The sequence below is a fragment of the Muntiacus reevesi genome, chromosome 2 (assembly GCF_963930625.1).
Source record: "Muntiacus reevesi chromosome 2, mMunRee1.1, whole genome shotgun sequence".
In the NCBI taxonomy this organism is placed as follows: domain Eukaryota; kingdom Metazoa; phylum Chordata; class Mammalia; order Artiodactyla; family Cervidae; genus Muntiacus; species Muntiacus reevesi.
This window is the reverse complement of record NC_089250.1, coordinates 49,369,086-49,391,475: the sequence shown is the minus strand read 5'-3', so window position 1 is coordinate 49,391,475 and position 22,390 is coordinate 49,369,086. Positions and strand designations below refer to the sequence as shown.

The 22,390-nt window shown below is 42.7% G+C and overlaps 1 protein-coding gene across 4 annotated transcripts; it reads left to right on the top strand.

The window, feature by feature from the left end:
• The first annotated feature begins 5,089 nt into the window (after positions 1–5,089).
• GINS1 (GINS complex subunit 1) lies at positions 5,090–21,927 on the top strand. Of its 4 annotated transcripts, XR_010661454.1 has the most exons (8): positions 5,090–5,264; positions 9,443–9,507; positions 12,542–12,640; positions 13,205–13,295; positions 15,460–15,576; positions 16,416–16,490; positions 18,165–18,859; positions 18,922–21,927. XR_010661454.1 is itself a non-coding variant. In XM_065921480.1 (7 exons), the coding sequence occupies exons 1-7, from the start codon at positions 5,190–5,192 to the stop codon at positions 18,231–18,233; spliced, it is 591 nt and encodes a 196-aa protein (XP_065777552.1). In that variant the 5' UTR covers positions 5,090–5,189; the 3' UTR covers positions 18,234–21,927. The 4 variants fall into 4 exon arrangements, 3 of the variants coding, with proteins under 3 accessions (XP_065777552.1, XP_065777554.1, XP_065777553.1); XM_065921480.1 differs by having other exon boundaries at positions 18,165–21,927; XM_065921482.1 differs by lacking the exon at positions 5,090–5,264 and adding an exon at positions 5,771–5,879 and having other exon boundaries at positions 18,165–21,927.
• The last annotated feature ends 463 nt before the right edge of the window (positions 21,928–22,390 follow it).

The window sequence follows — 22,390 nt, the reverse complement described above, 5'->3', positions numbered from 1 at the left end:
TCTGTGATGTACTTCCAGGAAATTCACACCTGGCTATAATTATTTAACTAAGTCAGATGGCCTGGGGTATACTGGGCTATACCCAATGAAAGTTCTTGACTTAAATTCTAGCTTGTGACCTAATTAATAACTGCTAGCTATATTAATTTCTATGTTGCCTATATCAGAAAATTGTTGTCTCTTCCATTACCAAGTATGTGACTGAGCCACTGATAAACCGGTGATAACAGATACTGCCATATGAGATCAATGATTGTAATAATATAACTCTCGATATGGGAAGAAGCAACAAGAAGGAATATTTTCCTGGACCAAGAGGCTATCAAGACAGGTATGGTCCAGAGACTTTTGCTATTCACAGGGCCTAGTTCAATAACAGCATGTTGAGTGACCTATCAATGGAATCTCTGCTAGACCTGGAAATGAGCCTTTCCAACCCCATGGGACACAATGGCCATGAAATGCCCCCAAAGCATGGTCAAATCTGTGACTATGAAGGGGCCCTGGCAACTGATAACTGGTACTTGAAGACTGCCTGTGCAAAGATTACATCATGGCCACTACAACTGCCGAACTTCAACACCCCTTGAAAAGAATTCAGGGTGGCTCTCAGAAATGAGGCACTCAATCTGTGCTCTGGGAAAAATGGACAAAACAGGCCTTTAGATAGTCAGATGTTTTCAGGTAAAGATGTGTTCTTTTTTATGAGCCCAAATTCTTGCATCTTCTCATACCTACAGAAACACTAACATCATGTGGCAATGTCTGGTTCCAATTCTCCTGTCTAGACTTTCTCCTAGGCACCCCGACAGCTCTTCTCTACTTTTATGCATCTTTAGTCCTCTTGTTAAGTTTGTTTCTTTGAGAATGAAGCAAATGGATCTCCCAATGGTAACACAAAAATATCACCTGGCCAACAGCCAAGTGTTCACCTGCCTTGCTGTTGGCCCACAGAAGCATAAAATCATACAGTCTTGCAAAGGTGGTTAAATTATCTAGACTTTGATAACTGCACCCTTGTACTGACAGACTGTGGCAAGACTACAGAAGGACCGCTGCATCGACCAACTTCTCAACTTTGAGAACTCTGTTTATTGGAACACTCCATCAATTACTGTGAATGGACTGTTTTCACTAAAACCTACAATATGTTCTATACTGTTACTTATAGAGTTAATAAGACTGGCTGTGTTATTTTGCCTTGTTCCAATGTTCTTCAGTCTAAACAATCCTGGGGTGCCCTGTTAGGGAACTGTACAAAAAATAGTCTTGTTTAGGCTTCACAGACAAAGCAGAACAGCCTCTGACCTTGCTTCTAACCTGCCTGGACACTGCCCTGACTGGGAGTGACTACCTGCTGTGATTGCAAGACTTGCAGCACCACAGATAAGATGGGGGAGGAATCTTGAGATGGTTGAGCCCCTGGAGGGGGGCCTGGCCAACCAAGCCCCAGGCTTAGTCACATTCCAAGTTTTACAAGACAAAAGCAAACAGCATTAAAGGGAAGCCAGGCTTGCAGTCTGGTCACAGATTGACGATGGTATCAGTTTGCCTTCACCCTGGGATTATAAACAGGAACCCCAAATAGCAATCTTTGAAGTCTCACCCACATAGTGGACTCGCTGCCTGGGACCCTTTCCGAATCGGGACTCCAAACGTGCTGTGACACAAATGGACTTCCCAGCAATCATTAAGGCTGGATGGTGGTCAAAAACCCAATTTGGTGAAGTATCCTTTGCTCTATCTCTCTTTTCTTTTAATGTTAGTATGTTGAAAGTAAGCTAGATAATTCTGTAATAAATATATTATTTATTTGTATATAACAAGTGGCTTGTTTTGTTAACAAACCCTTTGAACCTGAGACGAAGGTGAAAACTTTCAGCAAAAGGGCAAGCAACAGACCTAACGAGTGAAATATGTATTGTTTCCACTGCTTGTTTTCATCAGGTGAGCCCTTAGTGGGTTAAACGGAGAACAGACAGTTTGCAAATTTAGCAGGAGCAGCACTGACTTCCAAAAGTTTGAAGTTTGCGGGGAACTCGTGCTGCAGAAGGCAGCAGAAGGCAGCTTGGTAGGTTAGAGGGTTCTGAAGTTGAAGACTATTTATAGCCAAGCATGGTAGTTGGCACAGCAGAGAATTTGGGCTGAACGACAAACTTCAGAGGATCCTGTGACTGAAGAATAAGACACAAGAGTACTGACTGCTGGAGGAAAGAGGAGGTAGTCAGAGCTCAGCCTGGAGAGAAGTCTGTCTGCACATGAGATTTCATCCTTGGTCTTGCTAGGTAGTGTTTTCATCAGTTAGTGGGGCATAGAAATCAGCAGCGTGTTGTCAAGGTTTGTGGACACAGATCGGTTGGAACACCTCGCAGTGACTGTGTTTGAGGATGAACGAGGAACTGCTGTGCAAGAGGTCTGCAGTAAATGTAAGGGAAATGGAAAGTCCTGAATTCAGGTTCCCAAGTCATTCATTTGTTCATGCAACAGATACGCACTCAACAGTTATGAGCTGATAAATGGCTCTGGTATTTCGACTGTAAGCAGAATCAAGAGGTTTGCCACCACTAGCCCTCACAGTGTCACGCAGAAGGCAGATATTAAATGCAGGTAAACCAGGTCAGACTACCTGTCATGAAGGAAAACACCACATTCAGAGAGAGAATCATGTCTTAAAAATATTAGTAGATTGAGGAATGAGGGAAATTCTCTCCCACGAAGAGGCATTTCAGCTGGATCCAGAAGAAGTAGGTTTTAGCAAGGAAGTGATTGTGGGCAGAGAGCATTCTAGTTGGAGGAAACAGCATGTGCAAAGGCCCTGAGTCATGAAAGAGGGTGGGATGCTCAGGGACCTGATCATTACCAAAGGCCAGTGTGGCCGAAACTTAGTGAGCAGGCAAAGGGCGACACCAGGTGAGAATTTTAAGCATGTGGGGGAGGTGGTGGCATGTTTGTGTTCTAACGATCACCCTGGCTGCTATGAATGCAGCACCCTGAAAGCATCCCTGTGTGGGGCTGGCCTACTGCATGCTGAGACATATGTGTCATCTGCAGTCATAACTACTCCTTCATTCAACACATGCGTTCTGAGTTTATCCTGTGTGTTAGGTGCTGGGCAACAAGCAATTAACAGTCCTTTCCCTGATGGCCTTCAGGCAAGTGTGGAAGCCAAGTCTAGATACACAATCACAGAAATGTCATAAAGTGACACATTGTGATAATACTGCAAAGGGAAAGTCCACAGTGCTGTGCGGGAGCAGGGGTCGTCCTGGTGACCTGGGGAAAGACGGCTCTGTGAGGTCCCCTTGAGGCTGCAATGCAAAGGATGCCTTGGAGGTGGCAAGGTGAAGAATGGTACTGGGATGTCCCAAGCAGAGGGGCCAGCAAGTGCAAAGGCTCTGGGACAGGCAGGACTGTTGAAGGTAGGAACAGAAGAAGATGGGACAGGGAGGAGGTGGGGCTGAGAAGAAGGGGAGACAGGTAGGACCATGAGGAAGGTGGGAGCAGAGGAGAAGGTAGGAACAGAAGAAAGAGGACAGATAAACTGTGGGACCAGGCAGAAGGGGGGGTCACCTTAAGCACAGGGAGGAGTGGCCTGAGGAGCCTGGAGAAGTAAGTTCCATGTAGTCCCTGCCTAGAAGGTCATGTTGAGGTTTTAGACTCTGATCTTTCTGGTTGGGAAGCAGTTAAAGGTTTTAACCAGGAGTGGCTGTACCCAAACGATGTGGTGAAAAGATTACTCAATTGACAGTGAGAATAGAATAGCTGGGCCAGAACTAAAGAGAGAAAAATGGGTAAGAGGCTGCTGCCTATTGCCTAGGTCTTAAGGGGTAAAGACAAAGATGGAGAGAAGGATACCATTTTGTGTAACATTTTGGATGGAACATTGAGAGATTTTGGTAGTAGACTGGCTGTGGGTGATAAGGGGTGACTTCAAAGCTCTGCATGAGAAGCTGGAGAGATGGTGATCCCTAAAATGTAACAAGAAGTAGAAGGAGGAGCAGGTTTGCTGGGAAACCAACATGCTCCCCAAGAGCTCAAACACTGAGGCGGGGACACAAGGTGAGCACGCCAGGCTCTCATGGATCTTCTGTAAGGCAGGTGGGTGGTCCACTATATAATTATGTATTTAATAAAAACACATAAATTATCCATGACTGTAGAGTTGGGAAAGAAATGTCACTGGACCTAAAGATAAGATTCAGAGGCCCTGTGAGCCATTTCCAGGCTAATCTCTCAGATCACACATCTACTGTGTCTATATTTGGCAAAAAGGAACAAATTTTCTAGGGTTAGATAGAATGAATCCAAGTCACATTGCTTTAAAAAAAAGAAAAGTCACGGTGGCCCAGGGGTTAGGACTCTGCACTTCCACTGCAAGGGGCAGAGGTGAGAAACTAAGCTGCCATAAGCCTTGCAGCGGAGCCCCCCAAAAAAGCCAAATAATATGAATTGTTTCTATAGTAGTAATTCCCACCTTTGATTGTATGTGGATATGAAAATTTCCATAATCATGCAGGTGAGAATACGGCTATGTGTATTCATATACAATAAGGGTTATTTAACTTCCATTTCCTACTCAGCACCAAGAATCTTAACAACCACTTTAGGGCTAACCATGAGAATTGCATGAAGAATGTCACAGTCTAGGTCCAAGAACACAAGAGCTACCCAATAAAAGTTGTTTTCCCTTTGTTATAACACAAAAAACCACACTGCAAAACCGAACAGAACGCAACGCTGGGTCCCAACATCAATGCCCACCTTTTCAGGACCTGCCTTCTAGAGCTCAAGGTGCACACGCTGTCGACCAAAAGGAGAATGACTGAATCCAACGGAAGATCGGGCGTGCGTCCATCCCGAGTTGGGCTGCGTGAGAGCTGTCCTGCCGCTCAGCCTGAGCTTGGACCGAGGCCTGGACTGCGGTGGGGCTGAAGCTGGACCGAGGCTCGCAATGAGAGGCTCCCTGGTGCCCTGCGGCTGCACGGCGGAGGCAAATGTCCCTTGGCGACCACCGTAGCCCGGAGGCCAGCACTGCGCTCCTATTGGTCGCCATTTTGGCGCCAAAACGGGGCGGAGGCGGGGTCGGCACTGCGCTCCTGGGAACAATAGGAGCAAAAGCCGTAGGGACCAGTGAGTGAGGCGGCCGTTTGGGTGAGAGCCGGTGGTTCAAAGGGCCCGGTGCGTGGACCATGTTCTGCGAGAAGGCCATGGAGCTGGTCCGGGAGCTGCACCGCGCGGCCGAGGGAAGGCTGCCTGCTTTCAACGTGAGGGCGGGGTCCTCCCCAGGGCGCTTCTCTGGGGCTGCACACCCAGAGCGGGATGGGGCTGTGCCTATGGTTCTCTGTGGATGTGGGAAGGTCGTGGGCAGGTCGGCTTCCCGCGAGAGCGGGGATTGCCGCCATTCTCCTCGCTCGCGGCCGCCGCCGCCGCCGCCCGGCGTGCTCGTAGCTGCTGTGCGGCGCGGGCAGGGCGGTGGGCGTCTGGCCCCGGTGAGGCGCAGAGAGACCGGGAGATGGGGTGCTAGAGCTCAGGTGTGAGTTATACCGGGGAGGTGTGAACCGGGGTAGCCCCGGCGTTAGGGCCGTGCCCTGAGGGCTGCGGTGAGTGTAGCCCCACCGGAGAGCCGGCCGTGCAAACACCCCTCCCCGCCGGGGAAGGGCGGGCTCCGGAGCCGGGAGGTTTGCTCGTCACTACAAGGCATATCAGAGGAGCGACAGGATCACTCTGTGTTTTAATAGCTGTCGCAGCACTTTGGGGAATGGACCGGATAGAAGAAAGACTGGTTCTGAGTGGGTTGTAAATGGGCCACAGAAGCGGTGGATGTGGTCCACAGCCCTGTCGGGGGGCCCTGAACACCGTGTCCTAAGACGACAGGACTGGTAGGTAGGAGGACAGGGGTGGAGGTGAGAGGAGTCGCCGGGGAGTGGAGAGACCAGCGTCTCTGGAGGCTTCACTCAGGTAGCAGTGTGAATATCTGGCGGTCAGCCGAAAGAGCGTCTGGGTAAGGTGAGTTTTGAACATTCAAGAGCAGTTAGGCTGACACTGGGGTTATTTAACAGATGGGGAAACTGAGCGCCTGGAATTAAGGATCAAGTTAAAGGGCTTGTCTGAACTTGCAGCATGTTGGAAGCGGAGTCTCAACTTGAACAGTTTTCTTCGATTCCAGTCTGTTATTCTTGCAACTTCAGGCAGTTACCTTATCTAAAAAGTTAGGAGACCACAGCGGGAGGTTCGCTGGAGACACAGAACTCAGAGGAGTTGTTGTTGCTGTTGTTCAGTCCATAACTCATGCCCCAGTATTTGTGACCCCATAGACAGCAGCAGGCCAGGCTTCCCTGTCCCTCACTGTCTCCCTGACTTTGCCCAAATTTATGTCCATTGGGTCAGTGATGTCATCCAACCGTTTCACCCTCTGCAGCCCCCTTCTCCTTCGTCCTACCCTCACTTTTTCCCAGCATCAGGGTCTTTTCCAGTGAATCAGCTCTTTACATCAGGTAGCCAAAGTATTGGAGCTTCAGCATCAGCATTATTCCTTCCAAGGAATATTCAAGGCTGATTTCCTTTAGGATTGACTGGTTTGATTTCCTTGCTGTCCAAGGGACTATCAAGAGTCTTCTCTAACACCAAAGTTCAAAAGCATCAGTTCTTCGGTGCTCAGCCTTCTTTATGATCCAGCTGTCATATCCGTACATGACTACTGGAAAAACCGTAGCTTTGACAGTAGGACCCTTTGTCTGCAAAGTGGTATCTCTGCTTTTTAAATGCTCTCTAGGCTTGTGATAGCTTTTCTTCCAAGGAGTAAGGGTCTTTTAATTTCATGACTGCAGTCACCATCTGCAGTGACTTAGGAGCCCAAGAAAATAAATTCTGCCCCTGATTCCATTTTTCCCCCATCTATTTGCCATGAAGTGATGGGACCGGATACCATGATCTTAGTTTTTTGAATGCTGAGTTTTAAACCAGATGTTTGAGAGGGATGGAGGCTTTCCAATATGGCCCCACTAGAGTGGGAAGACTAAGTTACATGGGAAGAAACGAGCCCAAAGGCACAGGCAGACACTGCCCAAGGGGCTGGCTTTTCAGACTGTTAGTCCAGCTGTCTTTTTCGCTTGGATTTTAAGTGTTGGTTTCTTAGAAGTGTAAAATCCTGGCTTTTCTGGGTCTTAGAGGGTGTAGGTGCACCTTTTCTTGCAGTAGTGCCTACCTTTAGGGGCTGACCCCTGGGACAGCTGAGCTGGGTTAGACTAAGAATTGATCTTGATCTGATTGACCCCTCACACCCTTGACCCACACATGCTTTCGAGAATCATTCCTCCCCAGCAGATGGTAGCTGGTTTAGAGCAGGGACTCTGCCTTGTTCATTGCAGAATCCCTCATGGTTAGGTGCTGTGTTTGGCAAATTGGAATGATGCACTTTGGATATGCAGAACTGATAATCATTTGAGTCTTTAGGAAAATTATTTTGAGTTCCCAGGGGCTTACAGCTGGAGGTGGGAGCACAAAATGATGCACTTCCCAGTGTAAATCTTAAAAATTGAAGTCTTAAAACAATAAATAAAAATTTAAATCTGAAAATTTGGTTGTATCTTTACAAGTTTATTTCATTCTTGTGTTTTGTATACCTACTGATCTAATTGTGCAAGAGTTTCAACTGTTCCTTAATATTTGTGATAAAAGGAATATTTAACTGAATTCTAGTAAATCAGACTTTTCCATATCTTTTTAACCAGTTGAAAAAGAAAGTAGAAGTCATGCTTTCATGTTTCATTAGAAATGATTTCTTATATTCAAGCAGGATTAAGTAGTGTAATTTTGTAATTATACCAGTAGTGCTAAAACATTTTTGCTAATGCATATATTGTAGCTCTAAAAGTAGATGGGTTGCTTATCATTGTTTTGGTTTGAGGTTTTGTGAGTTTTTTTTGTTTTGGTTGTCATTGTTATAGCATTATTGGGTTCTTTTTTAAAAATTTTAATTGAAATATAGTTTATTTACAGTGTTTCAGGTGTAGGGGTTGCTTTTTGACAGACATTGTATTACATTTATGAATTTTATAAATATAATGTTTTTATCCCTCCAAGGGAAGTCTTTTAGAAATTTGCCCAAGTAGATAGCAGAAAGACTCCTTTGACCTTTCTGTTTTTATCCTGGCAGTGTATAGGTGTTTGTTTGGTTTTTTTTTTTTTTGGTAGTAACCTTTTAAGATCCTTTTCCAATAAATAATAAGTTATTTACATGCTTCTGTCATGTGTTATTACTTCTGTAGACTATTGGTTTTTTGTCACTAGTTTTATTGACGTATAATATATATACAACACAGTTCACATTTTAATAGACCTTTGAGTTTTGACAAATGTATACAGTCCTTGTAACCAGCAACCTAACCAAGATATCTGCTATCCCAAGGATTCTCTTTCCTCTTTTGTGGCACTGGCTACCTCCCATCTGCAGCCCCAGGCAACCAAGGATTTTCTTTCCCCTACAGATTATATTTGTCCTTTTTATTGTATTTCTAGAGTCAGCAGCATGCCAGGAATTGCAAACTTTTCTGTATGGGGCCAGTTAGAAGCGTACTCCTTTCTGTCTGACTTCTCAACACAATATATTTAAGATTATCCTTAATTAGTATGTTAATTGTGTATTTTGTTGGCAATTTATTCCTTTTTTTTTAAATTGTGGTAAACGATACATAACTTAAACTTTGCCATTTCTAACCACTTTTGTGTGTACACTTCAGTGGCATTAATTATATTCCCATTATTGTGCAATCATCACCCCTATTTCCAAAGCTTTTTCATAACCCCAAGTAAACTCTATAGCCTTTAAGCAGTAACTCCCCACTCCTTTTCCCCCTCAGCCTGGTAACCTCTAATCTGCTTTGTTTCTATGAGTGCCTATTCTAGACATTTCAGATAAGTGGAATCATACAATATTTGTCCTTTTCTGTCTGGCTTATTTCACTAAGCAGTGTTTTCAAAGTTCATGTTGTTGTGTGTTTCAGCACTTCTTTTTTTGACTGAGTAATATTCCATTAAATGGAGATACCATTTTGGCTTATCTGTTCATCAGTTGGGCATTTGGATTGTTTCCACTTTTTGGCTGTTATGAGTAATCCTACTCTGCATATTTGTGCGTAAGTTTTTGTATGAACTTAGGTTTGCAGTTTTCTTGAGTGTATTCCTAGAAGAGGAATTGCTGGATGATATGGTAATTCTAAATTTAACTTTTTGTGGGCAGCTGTTTTCTATAGGGCTGTACCATTTTGCATTTCTACCTGCATTGTACAAGGGTTCCAGTTTCTCCCCATCCTCTCCAACACTTGTTATTATAGCCATCTTAGTAGGTGTGGAAGGACTATTGGTTTTTCATAAGGTACATAAGCATAGAGTATTGCTACAAACTTGGTGAGGGAATTAATGAGTGTAATTTTATATGTTCCAGGAAGATGGACTGAGGCAAGTTCTGGAGGAGATGAAAGCTTTATATGAGCAAAACCAATCTGATGTGTAAGTTGGTAAGCTTGATATTTTAAAATAATTCAAGAAGTACAATGTTGAAGTCAGATCATCTTAATATTAGTTTTTAGATATGATTTGGTTTTTTTAATTCTCTGTGACCCTGATCATACCCTGGCTATACAGAAGTAGAAGGATTTGTGTTCATGATTGTTTTGTCTATAGGGACCAAGTAGCGCTTGGCACATGGTAAGTGTTCGATAAATACTTATTGTTTGACTGGTATGACTTGAAAGGATTTAGGGTGGATCCAAAAGAGGTGAGATGAAACAAGTAACAGATAAACGAGTGAAGTGTATTGTTTCCATCAGGTGAGGCCTTAGTGGTTTAAAGGGAGAACAGGCAGTTTGCAAGTTGAGCAGGAGTAGCAGTGACTTCCAAAAGCTTAAGTGAAGTTCACTGGGAACTTGTGCTGCAGAACAATACAGCTTGGTGAGTTAGAGGGTTCTGGAGTTGCAGAGTATTTAGAGCCAAGCAGGTAGTTGGCACAAAGGAGGATCTGGGGTGAACAACAGACTTCAGAGGATCCTGTGACTGGGTGAAGAATAAAATGGAAAAGTACTGACTGCTGGAGGGAAAATGAGTTATTGAGAGCTCAACCAGGAGAGAAGTCTGTCTGCACATGACATTTCATCCTTGGCCTTGTTAGGTAGTGTTTTCATCAGTTAGTTGGACATAGAAATCAGTAGCGTGTCGTTAGGGTTTGTGGAGCACACAGAACACTTTGCAATGACTGTGTTTGCAAGAGGTCTGCAGTAAATGTAAGGGAAATGGAAAGTCCTGAACTCAGGTTCCCAAGTCATTCATTTGTTCATGCAACAGGTATGCACTAGACACGAGCTGAAAAAGGGCTCTGGTGTTTCCATTGTAAACAGCAGAATCAAGAGGTTTGCCCCTGTGACCCTCAGTGTCAGGCAGAAGACAGATGTTCAATGCAGGTAAACCAGGTCGGACTACCTACTGTGAAGGGAAACACAGCACTCGGAGAGAGAGTAATACACTGAAAATATGAATAGATTGAGAAATCCTGGAAATTGTCTCTGAGGAAGAGACACTTCAGCTGGAGCCTGAAGAAATAGGTTTTAGCAAGGAAGTAATTGTGGGCACAGAGCATTTCTAATTGGAGGAAACAGCATGTGCAAAGGCCCTGAGGCATGAAAGAGGGCAGGATGCTCAGGGACTTGATCATTACCAAAGGCCAGTGTGGCTGAAACTTAGTGAGCAGGCAAAGGGCAACAACCAAATGAGATTTTTAAGCATGTGGGGGAGGTGGTGGCATGTATATGTTCTCACAGCTGCCATGTGGATAGTGGATGGTGGGACTGAGAGGGAATATGGTGGTCATGCAGGTGACAGGAAGGGTGCGCCAGACTAGGGGAAAAGAGAACAGTTTACAGACCTATTTAGGAGGTAACTGAACAGGGCTTGGTCCAATAAAGGAATGATTTTCCTGTATTCATACCATTGGGAAATTCAGGATCCACAATTCTGTGCCCTATCCTCCAGTTTGGTTCTGGGCAGGACAGTCACTATTACCAGTTTCTGGTTAAAATTCTTTGTCAGAAGAAATCTATTCCTATTTAATTGCTCACACGGAAATATGAATTTTTTAAGGAAGTTCTTGGGTATTTAATCAAATACTTTGATGTTAAGTTGGGTGTGTTTTATTTGTGCTATTTCATTATAATCAAGAGCACATTGGAAACAAGATGGAGAGTAAATCTAACATTTGTAGAGTTGCAGAAGTGTCTGGAAGTGATCTAGAAGACGTGGTACATCTACGTACATGGTATAGATCTAGAAGACATGGGAAATATATTTTGCCTTTATTTTCAGGGCCTATAGCAGGCACAAACTTTGTATTTCTCTGTTGCCTTTTAAAACTCCTTAGTAGATACTGATTAGTTCTATACATATGGTTTTGTTTTGTTTTCCTCTTTTTTTTTCAATTGTGGTTAAGATACACACCAGTGATAGCTCAGTGGTAAAGAATCTGCCTGCCAGTGCAGGAGATGCGCATTAATCCCTGGGTCGGGAAGATGTCCTAGAGAAGGAAATGGCAACCCACCCCGGTTTTCTTGCCTGGAAAATTCCATGGACAGAGGAGCCTGGCAGGCTACAGTCCATGGCGTCAGAAAGACGGACACTACTGAGTGACTGAGCACACATACTGTTGAGTGTATTCAAACCATTCATAATGTCATATCGCCATCACCACCACCACCTTCTCCAGAACTCTTCATTTAACAAAACTGAAACACCATACTCAGTAAACAATTATACATGTGATTGGAAAAGGTGATACTTGTCTAATATCTAAGGAGACATATATTTTATAGGGTAAAACCAAAATTTTCTCCCTCTTTGTGTGAAGGACCCTAAAGTGCAAACATAGTTGAAGATCAAGAACTATTTCTTGGATGAGTTGGAGGAGCATTTGACTTTAGAGTCCTTAGCTCACTTTATGAGAATGAGGATTTGGAAGTATTGATACCATAGAAAGAGGACTCCGTAGGATGAGAACATGAGGTGAGGCCATAATCTTATGCCCCATGATATTTGATCTCTTGTCCCAGCATGAAAAAGGGATTCTTTTTAGTGAGGCAAAAGGTTGTCATTTGGAGACAGCGGATATTAACCAGTGTGCAAAACGCAGTGTGCCACATGGCTAAACAAAGCAATGGAAGTGTGATCCTAGGCAAATTAGTTAGGTGTTTTTAAATTTTTTTTAAAAGAATTTAAGTTTGTCCACACAGGTTGCAGGATCTTAGTTCCCTGACCAGAGATTGAACCTGTGCCCTCGGCAATGAAAGTGCAGTGTCTTAACCACTGAACCACCAGGGAATTCTGTGGCTCTTTTCTATTTTATGCTATTAGCAAAAGCTCCGATGTGGAGGCAGGTACTATTTAGGTAGGTTAACTACTAACATAAATGGCTAAAAACAAGTATGGAATCAGTTGTTAGCTGACTTTGAAAATTTAACCTGTACTCAATAGACATTCTTTTCCTGAAATGTTTTGCCAGGAATGAAGCAAAGTCAAGTGGACGAGGTGACCTGATACCAACCATCAAGTTTCGACACTGCTCTTTGCTGAGAAATCGGCGCTGCGCTGTAGCCTACCTGTGAGAGCTACACAGAGCATCTCTGTGTCTGCGGGGTGTCGGGGAGCGGTGGGGGGTTCCCATCCCAGTGGGTGTCAGAAATTCTTCGAGTTGTCTCTCTTTCATGAGCATTCTGAAGTTTCTCTTTTTTTCACTTAAACATTTTTTATTATGGAAAATGACAGTATTCTTAAAGCTAGGGAATAATATTACAACCCCCCTTGGAGCCATCATATAGGTCAAATAGTTCTTAACATTTTGCCATAATTGCTTCATCTTTTTTTATGCTAAACATTAGACATTTCACCACTGAATAGTTTCGTATGCATCTTTAAGAAATAAGGGCCTTTGGGGCCTTTTCTAACCTGACCACTGTATAGTTCTCATACCTGGAGCAGTGAACGTACCTTCACAGCATCCATCCAGTCTGTTCCTGTTTTCCATGTTGTCCCAAAGGTGTCGTCTTACAGTGGTTTGTTTGCCTCTGGAAGCAAACCAAAGTCCACATGTTACCTTCTGGTGGTTGAGTCCTAAGCCTCTCCTGATCAAGACAACTTCTGATCCAATACCATATTAATGTTCTAGGTATGACCGGCTGCTTCGGATTAGAGCACTCAGGTGGGAATATGGCAGTGTCTTGCCAAGTGCTTTACGATTTCACATGTCTGCTGAAGAAGTAAGTTAGCACTCTTGTTCAAATCTGTAAATTCAGAAACTGGCTGAGCTTCTGGCATTGTTTGTGGTGGTGGTGGTTTAGTCGCTAAGTCATGTCCGACTCTTGCAATCCCATGGACTGTAGCCCGCCAGCCTCCTCTGTCCATGAGGATTCTCTAGGCAAGAATACTGGAGTGGGTTGCCAGTTCCTTCTCCAGGGGGCCTTCCCAACCAGGGATTGGACCCGGGTCTCCTGCATTGCAGGCAGATTGTTTACCAACTGAGCTATGAGGGAAACCCCCTGGCATTGTTTTGTAATAGTATTTGTAGTACTTGTCTTTTTGTTTTAACATTTGCTTTTCAGTAGTTTTTTGTCTGTTTGAGAATGGTAGCAGTAATTCTAAATGCTGTATGGAAAACTACTATTACTTAACAAAATAAAGGGTCCCGTTATGTTAGCTGCTAGTGATGCATCAGTAGGATTCAAAACTGGCATTATTATTTGGAAGTTCTTCATAAAATGTGTGTGTGTACATACTTTGCTTGGGGCTTCCCAGGTGGCGCTTGTGGTAAAGAACTTGCCTGCCAGTGCAGGAGACATAAGTGATGTGAGTTTGATCCTTGGGTCGGGAAGATCCCCTGGAGGACGGCTTGGCAACCCACTCCAGTATTCTTGCCTGGATGATCCCATGGACGGGGGACCTTGACAGGCTACAGTCCATAGGGTTGCAGAGAATTGGACACGACTGAAGAGACTCAGCACGCACACACATACTTTGCTTATCTTTGTGAATGTGTGATGAATTCCTGATTTATCCAGTCACTGAGGCACAGTATTTAAGGACACAGGATTGAAGGCAAGCAAACTCGTGTAGAAACCTTGGCTCTGCTTCTGAGAGATCCTAGGCAGGCAACTCCATCCTTCCATGTGCCTAAATCCCCTCATTTACAAAGTGAAGGTCATAGCACCTGCTGCAGTGACTTTGGACACCAACTACCTAGTTAGACCAAACTTCATAGGTTACGACTGCCCTCACTTCAGACACCAGCCATGGATTGGGGGTTCCCAGGGCCACTCTCCCTTCTGACCAACTGGCTACAAATTCAGAGGTTTCCACTCTCCCCTCAGGTTTGAGGCTTTTAGCCTCTTGATATCATTGCAGAGAGAAGAGGGGAGATAGAAGGAGGGCTCCATCACCTGTGATTCAGTCCGTCATGGTTTGATCAATCAGTGCAGCCTATGTCATGACACTCCGGAGTTGTATGAGCTTCCCTGGTTGACACGACCCATGTGCATTGTTCCACATCAGTGTGCCGGGAGGGTGGTGTGTCCTGATCCCTCAGGGAGAGGAAATCAAAGCTTCACATTTGGGACCCTCCCGGACCTCACCCTGGGTGTCTCTTCCTTTGGCTGGTTGTAATTTGTATTCCTTTCACTACAGTGCAACAGTGACTGTCAGGACAGTGCTTTCCTGGGTCCTGTGAGTCGTTCTGGCAGAGTATTAAACCTGAGGGAGGGTGTACGTGTATATGTATGCACGCACACACTTCACTAGTGAAGGATATGAAGGTGTTTCTCTGTACAGTCTTTTCGGAATTACCTTGTTTCATCTTTCACAAAGATCTACAGTACTGGAATAGATTTTTGTGAATAATGTACGAGCCAAGTTTTCATGTCTGTGGGGGGCTTTCTTTTGTCTTAGTCTATTTGTCCTTGTACCAATTTCATACTGCTTAAATGACTGTAATTTTGTAATACTTCTTAAGTAAGTTTTCCCATTTTGTTCTTCTTTTTTCAAGTGTCTTAACTATTTTTGGCTTTTTGCATTTCCATGCAAATTTCAGACTGCTTGGTCAAGTTCGATTTTTTTCAACAGTTGGTTTTGATCGAGAATGACTTGGATCTATAGATCAGTTAACATTATTATAATATTGAATTGTCCAGTCCTTGAAAGTGGTATATCATTCTGCATTTTTAGGTACCAATATGCAGAATGACCAGTACCTACTGTTCTAGGTACCAGTGCCTGGTTCATAATAGGCAATCAATAATATTTGTAGTTTGAATGAGTGGTCATTGTAAAGATGCATGTGGGCGTGTGTGCTGTTTTTGAAAGGCTTAGTGTACAGTTTCTGCAAGTTTATTTTCTTACAGCTTTGTCAAATGGCCATGTTTATGTTTCCAGATGGACTGGTTCAATCGTTATAAAAAGTCCCTTGCTACCTACATGAGGTCATTGGGAGGAGACGAAGGTTTGGACATCACACAGGATATGAAACCTCCAAAAAGCCTATATATAGAAGTAAGTATACCTTTAAAAAAAAAAATGAGTGTTTCTTTGATGCACAGAGTGTGCTGACTTTTGTCCAAGGGAGTGGGTATGTGACTATATACTAGTGTATATAGACATACCTTGGTGACACCATAGGTTTGGTTTCTGACTCACAATGAAGCGAATATTCACTCAAACATGTCACACAAATCTTTTGGTTTCCCAGTGCATGTGAAATTTATGCTTACACTAGTCTGTTGAGTATGTGTTAGCATTATATACATATTTTATTGCTAAAAAATCCTGCCATCTGACAATGCAGGGTTGACACAAATCTTCAGTTTGTTAAAAAAAAAAAAAAAAAAAAAAAAAAATCAATGTGAGAAGCACAATAAAGCAAAAAACAAATGAGAGGAAACATAAACCCAAGCCAAAACTTTTACCTGTAGGTGGTGGTGCGAATAGGATTGAATGGCTAAAAATTTTTGGCTGTACCTGTTTTTTAAAAGTTTTAACTTTAGAAGCATGTAAGTATTTTACATGTTGTTAAAACAAAGTGAAATCAAAGTGAAAGTCCAACCCAAAACTCCTCTTTGGCAGCTCCTTCAGTTTCCTTGCTGTCGGTGCTGACCTACACATATATTCAGAGATTTGCCATTTTTCCTCCTCCCCATCAGTGGACAATGGAACTAGTGGCCACTGGAACCACTAGTATGCCTCAGTAAGGAACACTAAGCCTAACTACACAGAGAAGAAGCCCACAGAGCCTGATACTTCCCTTAGGTACATGTACAGCCCCCAGCTACTTGATGGTTACTTCATAATAAAAAATAATTTAGATATTATAAAACATCAGTTTTTCTTTTCAGGTGCGGTGTCTAAAAGACTACGGAGAATTTGAAGTTGAGGATGGTACTTCAGTGCTATTAAAAAAAAATAGCCAGGTATTTACTGTCTTAGGATACTTTAAATTTTGTAAGAGTGCTGAATGATGGAGATGTTGGAGTTAGTAGCTAAATAAATATCACCTTGCCATGATTATTTGTGTCATAGGCATTAAGTTTATCATAAAATATCCTTTTATCCTTTTTCTAAAGGCTTGAAGCAAACGTTGCATATAGTAAGAAAGAGCTGATACTGTTGACCCTTAAACATCATGTAGAGATTATGGGTGCAGTCAGACTGCCTGCTCCCCACAGGTTGTAGGTGCACGGGCTTCCATTGTGGCAGCACGCGGGTTTGGTAGTTGTGGCATGTGGGCTCTGTGGCATGTGGACCCTAGGGTTTGTGGGCAGAAGCCTTCGTCTTGATGAGACTTTTGTCTCTCAGTATCACTCTATAAACCTGGGGTAACTTAAAAGCATCAGCTACTGTTGTGGACATTAAGAGGCTTCTAACATGTCTGAGCACATCAGAAATAAGTTTTCTATAAAATTTGTGTTATAGATCACTCACATAATGTGAAATATTAATAGGGAAACATTTTCCTACCACGCAGTCCTTTATTCTTGACTCTACAGGGCATGTTTCTCATTACCCAGAAATGAGAACAAGTGTCTTTAGTAGACATTGGAATAACTGTTCGATGAACAACTCCATCATTTTTTTTTCTTTTTTTTTTTACATTTCATAGTTGTAAGACTTAATTCAGTTAAGTCAGACATCAGTCCTTGGCCCGTGGGTCTTCATGATTGGTGGGCAGGAGTTTCTTTGGTCGTGGGTCCCACGCGAGGCCTTGAGTTTGTGAAGGACTGTCAGGTGCACAGTGCTGCTGAAGTGGCTTCCGTTTCCTTGAGTACTTGCCACGCTCTCTCCTTCAGTTCACCTTCTAGAGTTCTCTGTGCTGCACTTCCTAATGCAGGTTTTCATTTTTACTCAAGTATCTATGTCTGTCTAGTCTTTGAGATTCCTTTGGTCATCTGTGAGCTTGAAAAGTCTTCCTGCCTGACTGCCTGCACCTCCCCACTCCAGAATTCAGTAAATGTTCCCTTCTGTGTTAAGCCTTGCTGTTTGGGAGGGAATGAGACCAGGAGATGCCGTTCCACCTCAGAATGAGAGCAGTGTGCTCTCTGGAGACATGGAGGATGAGCCTTAGCTGGGCACCAGCTTCCTCACACACAGCACATGGCCAGCATCCATGGGTTGCAAAGACCTTTCATCCTTGAAAAACACGGGAGAAGAGTTGCACTCTTAGTAGAGGAGTGACTGTTCAGACATAGATCCTCGAAGAAGTTTAGTGGAGAAGACACTCCTACCATTTGCCTTCTTGGTGAACTTGCCACATCCCTTGTGGTCTGTGGCCCAGATCACCTACCTGGCTTTCCTGTGCATAAATCTAAAAATGCAAACACTGAGGAAAATACCTACTAGAATTCAGAAGTCTTTAGTTTAAATGTAACTTAAGCAAAGTATGAATTTGTTTATAAAATTCAGATTTTAGTACAGCTCTAAGTAACATCAATTTCAATTGATGAAAATAGCAAATATACTTAAGCTTAGCTTTTAACTACTTCACTGGTGCAGTTTGAAATATTCAGCATGCATTGCTGCTTTTTAATGACACATGTAACTTAAAATAATGCTCTTCATTCCTCTCTCTTCCTCCCCCCTCCCCTCAGCACTTTTTACCTCGGTGGAAGTGCGAGCAGCTGATCAGACAAGGCATTCTGGAGCACGTGCTGTCCTGACCCCTGGCCAGATGGCTGCTAAGACTCCCTCCTGGTGTGAGACTGCACCCAACCAAGGTCATTTCTCCACCTTCCTAAGACCCACTGCTTTTTGGTTCTAAAATTGAGACATTCTTTAACCAGGAATGCTTGGCGGAGGAGTATGGTTTGCTTTTTTCTTTTCATTTGGATGTTAGTTTCTCTTTTATTTCCTTTCTGAATATAATTCCATTACCTTGCATGGTAAACATATTTGTGAATCTGTGTTGTATGTTTGTACTTTGAAATATCGGTTCTCAAAAGAGAATTTGCACTCTGGCCGTACAGAGACTCCACAGACATCCACCTGCTGTCCACAGCTCTAGAGCGAAATCTACGATCAGGGTTCTAGCAGATGCTGTGCCTAAAGAGAATGCTTCCCGGCTCGTATCCTGCCATCTTCTCATTCTGTCTTCACAACATGCGAGAGGTTTGATTTTCTATTGTCCAGGTTTCTACCCTCGGTGTAGTAAGTTGTATCTGTAATCATAACATTTCTACAATTCCCAAAATACTATCGTGTGTTTTAGCTTCATGAAAGTAAACATTCGTTACATGTTCATCTCTTTTAAACACTGAGGGAGAGTTTCGCCTGGATGTACAGGGAGGTCTTATACATGTTCATCTCTTTTAAACATTGAGGGAGAGTTTCACCTGGATGGACAGGGAGGTCTTATGTCCCTGGGCCTCTTGTATTATTGCTGGAAGTGTGCCTGTGCAAGCCAGGGAGCTGGATTTCTGAAGCTTGTGTTTCCAAATCACATGGGCAGGTGGAGCCGGTGGTCTCTAAAGAACACAATGGATTTTGCCCATTTCCAGCAGTGGTGGCTGGTCTTGCTCGTGCCTGTCTGCGAGCTTGTGTCGCAGGATATCCATTTTGGAAAGGGAAGTTGAGATTGGGGCTAGGAAAGGAATTTTGTGCAATTTCCCCGCAAGAGTCACGTTGACCAAGAAGTCACATGAAGAACTGATTGGCTAAGTGGAGGGCAATTTCTACTGCCCAGTAAAATGATAGGCGGAGAGGCACCAGGTGGTCCTACCTGCTGGTCAATGGCCTTATTCCACCAGTCCCCTCCATGACAAGACCAGTAATCTCAGAGACATTCAAGTTTAAAGTACAGATAAACCCAGTACCTGGCACTCTCTGTAGTATATTTCTTAAACGGGAATATTTCTGGCCAAAATTCTACTCAAGTAGTCAAGCTATGAGAGCCTCTACCTAGGGTGTGGATCTGCATATTTTCACAACACATGTATTAATACTTAGTCACCAAGTGGCCCTTGGCAGATTCTTTTCAAGGCTGTGCGGTTCATAGGATCTGTTTCCTGACCAGAGATTGAACCTGTGCCCTGGGCATTGAAAGCACAGAGCCCTAAAATAATTCCTTCCATAGATTCATAGCCAGATCAGATTTTCATCTGAATCTCTGCCAATAAACAATAAGGAAAACTTCCCTAGTGAATGGGGTGGATGATGTGTTAACTGTAGCTCAGTGGTCACTTCCCTTGCATCCTGTTCTTCCAAGCATGTGGGACCACGTGCCGGTGAGCCCAGAGGCCATGTGAGTCAGCTGTGAGGAGGGACCTGCGGCAGAGGCCACTGCCCTGTTGCCAGCCCAGCATCATTTCTGTATATAAACCATATGATGAACTTTTCTGATTCATTCCCAAAATAAAATAATTATGTTTCTTACTTGAAGTAAATGTATACTGGTTGAAAAATTAAAGTTTTGTAGGTTTTATTGATTTATGTTGATTGGTCCTATAGAGTTGTGACTAGAATTTTAAAATGCATGCTTTTTTATTTAAGGGTAATAAGTGCACAATTAAAAAGATAAAACATACAATGTAGAAAATGAAAGTAAGTTCCTATTTTACCTACTGAATGCCACCATCCAGTGTGCCCAGTGTTAACTGATTATGGATATAAAGTACATTCCCATTTCAGGTGTTTTTCCAATGAAATACTTTCCAGTTTTTATTCCTCATGTGAATGGAATCTTTTCTGTTATATTTTCTAACAGGTTTTGGATGATAAATATTAAAAAGCAGTAAATTATGATGACTCGGCCACTTTCCTATATAAAGTCATTTCTTTTTCACATTGATTTTGTCATCTGGAACTTTCAGAAAAATGTTGACTACTGCTGGTAATAGCTGGCAGCTTATCCTTTTCCTAACTCGACCTGAATGACACAGTCTTCTTCATCTCTCCAGCCCATACTTCTCCAGGAAAAACTCACAAGACTTGTGGCCTTCCTCAGTGCAACCTGAAACTTCAAAATATGTTTAAAACCATAGTTAAAAAAAAAAAAAAAAAGTAAAACAGTGGTAATTAACAAACATGATTTTTTCCAAGTGCATTTTTGGAACTTGAGTGATGATCATATATGGTTTCTCACTTAACTCTAGAGTTATGGATTACATATATGTAACTGTTGCACCATTTTACAGTCCATTTGTAATTCTTCTTGGCCATGGTGTGTTAACCATTTATTGAACTGCAAGATTTGATTTGCTGTTATTTTATTGTGAAATTTTGCAACTTGGAGTGGTGCTGTTTTATAGTGCTTAGCAAGAGGGGATGGATGTGTATGTATTCATGTATGTGTCTGCTTTGTCGGTGTTTTCAGCCATTTTTCCTATGAAACAGCTATCCAAACACAATGGCTTTAAACCACACCACTCTTGACCTTTGCAGTTCTGCAGGTTTGCTGGCCTCAGCTGAGAGGTTCTGCAGCTCTTGCTTGGGGTTCCTGATGCAGTTGCATTCATCTGGTGACTTGACTCGTATGGCTTGGCCTCTGTTCTCCTTGCGAGGTTCTATCCAGTGAGCTGATTGGGCTTCTTACCTGGCAGCTTGGGACCCTGCAAGGTTAAGAAGGTGGATGTGTTTGCTGCTAGTTTTCTGAACGACTAGGCCTGGTAGTGAACTAGCACCATTTTCTGCCAAATTCAGTCAACTAATACAGCCCCAGGTGCTCAGAGTCAATGAAGAGGCCACATGAAGCATGTAAAGGCAGGACAGCAAGAGGCCCCACAGTCAGATGGGGTGTCAGGGTTCTGGTGTCAGTTTTCAATGGTGCACGTTCCTTTATCTATTTTTCACAGAAATGTACCTTTTAAAATAGAATTAATACCTATGTAACTATCTCAGTATGAATCTTCTTTGGAGAGATACTTGATGAATTTTTTCTTTTCTTTAGTTTGAAGTCAAGCTTTTCTACTTTTTCTTAAGTAAATTTCAGTGAGTCTTTTTTCCTAAACTTTTTAAATCTATATTTTGAAAGGTATCATGAAATTTTTTTTCTTTTCACTACATATGATTATCCCTAATATGTGTCTGTCTTTCGTTTTTGGTCTTAGTCCTATAACCAGAAGAAGTGTCTGTAATGATATTGTATTAATGCTTTAGGATGTAGTGGAGGGAGGTGCTAATTTCATATGGTCTATTGCTTTTCACAATTGATGGTATTTTAGGATGAGTTGAATTCATTCTGTCTTGTAACTTTACAAAAACAATGTTTTCATCTAGTACAAAATGCATTAACAAAGAAGGTAGCCATCCACAAAGTCAAAGACAGAGGCCTCAGGAAAAACAAACCTGCTAATAAGTTTGATCTTGGATTTCTAGCCTCCAGAATTGTAAGAAAATAAATTTATTTTGTTTCAGTCACCCTTGTAATATTCTGTTTTGGCAGCCCCTGCAAACTAATATAGGGCATTTAGTATCTTTTTTTTTTTTTTTAATGTATTTCCCTAATTGAGAGACACTTGAACAGTTTCCATCCTTTTGCTGTTATAGACAGAACTATATGGGTAACCTTGTACATACATCATTTTACACATACATAGCTTGGTGTGTAGGATAATTGTAAGTTTGATGGGATGTGTAATTTTTATAGGAATTATAATTTGTACTACACCAGAAATTATGAGAGTCACTCCCCCTCACCTTCTTTGCCAACAGTATGTTATTTCCAGTTGAGGCTGTTACAGAAAAGATGCCAGGAACATTGATGTACAAGTCTGTTACGGATGCGTATTTCTTTTCCTTTGGGCAGATAACTAGGAGTAAAATGGCTAGGTCTTCATGTAGGTTTGATTTTAACTTTTGAAGAAACTTCCAAACTCCTCCA

Bases quoted from the DNA above. Each gene is read 5' to 3' on its own strand.
- GINS1 (XM_065921480.1), top strand. From the start codon at position 5,190: ATGTTCTGCGAGAAGGCCATGGAGCTGGTCCGGGAGCTGCACCGCGCG. The intron at 5,265-9,442 runs GTGAGGGCGGGG...TATATGTTCCAG, and splicing joins GAAGGCTGCCTGCTTTCAAC to GAAGATGGACTGAGGCAAGT. The intron at 15,577-16,415 runs GTAAGTATACCT...TTTTCTTTTCAG, and splicing joins CAAAAAGCCTATATATAGAA to GTGCGGTGTCTAAAAGACTA.